At 33.3% G+C, this 3040-nt stretch overlaps 1 protein-coding gene across 1 annotated transcript; it reads left to right on the forward strand.

The window, feature by feature from the left end:
- The first annotated feature begins 24 nt into the window (after positions 1-24).
- On the forward strand, positions 25-1862 carry Dlc90F (dynein light chain 90F). Its single transcript, NM_001312718.1, is given in 3 exon segments — positions 25-123; positions 197-362; positions 1335-1862. Coding segments are annotated over 3 exon segments (351 nt in total). The 5' UTR covers positions 25-87; the 3' UTR covers positions 1484-1862.
- The last annotated feature ends 1178 nt before the right edge of the window (positions 1863-3040 follow it).

Raw genomic sequence — 3040 nt, forward strand, 5'->3', positions numbered from 1 at the left:
AAGTTTGATTTCTTCCTGTGGCGTGAAATTTTGTTGTTTTTATAGTTTCCAATTATTTTATTACACACAACAACTTATTATTAAATCATGGAAGTTAAAGAATGTAGTGATTTGACAGAAGAGGTGAGTTTAAATCAATTTAGTTTGTAACTAGAGAAAGTATTGATTGTTATTCTGGTGACATGACGTGTTTCAGAATCAATTCATCGTTGACGATGTGAGTAAAATTATAAAAGAAGCCATTGAAAATTCCATCGGAGGCACGGCCTATCAACATAATAAAGTTAATCAGTGGACATCGGCAGTTGTGGAGTCTTGCTTGAGCCAGCTAACTAAGTTACAAAAACCTTATAAATATATAGGTAAGTTCCGTTCGTTTTGCACTAATTCCCGAACACCGGTGACAAAGTTATAGTATTGTGTTTAAAATACATTGTTTTCGGGTATTTGATGTATTTAGTTGTGTCGTTGATGAAGCAAATTGCAATATTTTTCTTATAACTTGTGACATTCAGCAATAATTAAAGGCATTTGGGCACACTAAACTTAACAGGGATACCTAATAAGATTTTGCAATTTTAATGTGTCATATAAATCCTGAAATTATGCTGTTACATAATGCTTTTAAAGCTATTTTTATTACATGTTTCTCTTATTATGTAGTCGTCAGTTTTAAAACAAGTGAAAGGTTAATACAATAAACATGTCTGCCTCCAACATCTCTTCAAAATTTGCTAAGGCTTGTTTGTTTAGGCTACCTTATTAGAATAAGTCAAAAGCATATGTGAGGACAAAAAACTTCAAGTTTCTTATTTAAGTAATTTTCTTACGGATTCTATTTAGCTAACAAATCTTGTTACTGAGTATAGTATATACCAATTTTTAATCAAAAATTCACTTGAATACAATTGTTTCTTAGTCTTAGATTTTTTAACAGTAGTAGAGCCCGCTTTAACATCTTCGGAAGAATTGGCCTGGCTTGCCTGGTGAAATACCACGACCACACAGAAGACAGACGTGAAGTAGAAGTAATTCCATGTTTCGTCTGATGAGTGTGCATCCCGGAGGCCTAATTTCCCTTCCCACCCTTTTTCTTAAAAGGAAAGGACGGGAAGTGGAAGTGGACTTTCCGGATGAGAGGATGCATGGGAAGGGAAAATGTTTTCTTTCTGTACATCCTCTCCTCCGTCGATTAACGGTAGGCAACGCCTATGCCATTGCATGTCTATGGGCAACGGTCACTTCGCTATTTCAGCGATTTCAGGTGGCCGCTCGCTCGTTTGGCACCTTACGATATAAAAAAAAATTAAATGAAGTGTTTTTCTCTATTTCAGTAACCTGTACAATTATGCAGAAGAATGGTGCGGGACTTCACACAGCCTCTTCGTGCTTTTGGGACAATAATACCGATGGATCCTGCACTGTGCGTTGGGAAAACAAGACTATGTACTGCATTGTGTCTGTCTTTGGCCTCGGCATATAACATTTTATTGCACAACTATTATATATCAATCACAAATCTTCAAAAACATAGATTTTGAGAAATAGCATATTGTACATAAATTGCTGCTTATCACTACAACTCAATTAAAAAAATATATAATGAGTACGTAACATCATATATATTGTTTAAATTATTGATAGATATAATTAAAACCCAGTATAGAATGTAATGGGAATTAGACGTAAAAATTGTGTTTTGTTTAATTTTTCCAATCGTTTTGATCTTAAATTGTAACAATGATATTTCACTTTATACTAATTTTCTTTTCCTCAATTGAAAGTTAAGTTTAAAAGTCATTACATAATTTTAAGTAAGTAGGATATATTTTCTTACACAATAAATATATTCAAAGCCAAAATTATTTTATTTTTATTTAATTTCTACAACATTGGTCTTTCTTTCCAGTCATTGCTTTAGTATCATAATCATTTTAGTTGTAATTTTGCGAAAAAACGCAAGATCTTTTATTGAACTACAATTGTATTTTGAAATTGTAGAATATTAAGTCTTATTATAATACATATAGTATAGAGACATGGTATCATGCACATGCGCTTTGCACAATTATATTTAAAGGACATTCTTCAGAAAATGTTGCCGTGATTTGTTAATTTTAGCGTAACAAAGCTTAGAATCTTAACCTTTTCAAATAATATTATGTGCTTAAGGTCACACATAGTAGCAACGGGTTTTCACTACCAAAATAAATCTGTAACGTAATCAAAACATCGAAGAATAAAAAAAAACCTTTAAAACGCCTTCATCCCTACAATCTTGATATTAACCTGCACTTATGAAGTTCTGATTCACTACAACATTCTGTTTGTGCTAAGTAAATAAAATATTTTACTAAGGTATTACGTCTTTTACTTTTGCTTAAGCTGATAGTAACCGCTTAAAGAAAGGAGTAGCATAAAACTGGTGCGCCAACCTTACTTAATTGGCATAAGGAAAGGGCTGAGGATAGCAATCGTTTATGTTTTATACAATTATTATTGTACGATAACAAAATATGGTCTGTTCCTTCTTAAATGTCGACACAACTCTTATGGTATAGATGACCATGCAAGTATTGTCTGTCCATCTAGTTATCTTTTTTGTATGACCTACTTTAAATATGTGAACCCAGAGAAGACGATATTTTATTAGAAGCAGTAAGGATCTTTTCTTAATCTAATCGAACAAGCGCTGGCATCGAGTTGGACAAACAGTGGACTATAAGCACAGGATGGAAAGTCAGAAGAAATGTTTGTCTTGTCAGAAGAAGAAAGAAATGTCTAGACAACACCGGTTAGCAGCATTCTTACTGCGTATTATGTAACCAAAAAAATAAATTACGATCAATTTTACTTAAATAATGCCATAGATGAAATAGTCCTACCGCATTCGCATTATAACATAACACATCATGAAACAAAGAACGGAGCTAACTTTAAACATTCGCGGGTAGCATTTTGAAGCGAGCCATATTTGTGTCACGTGACTGTCATCGATCCAATGGTCGAGCGCGTCTCGGGTCCATTCAACTCAGTTTCG

The sequence above is a fragment of the Papilio xuthus genome, unplaced genomic scaffold (genome assembly GCF_000836235.2).
Source record: "Papilio xuthus unplaced genomic scaffold, Pxut_1.1 DF827714.1, whole genome shotgun sequence".
Taxonomy (NCBI): domain Eukaryota; kingdom Metazoa; phylum Arthropoda; class Insecta; order Lepidoptera; family Papilionidae; genus Papilio; species Papilio xuthus.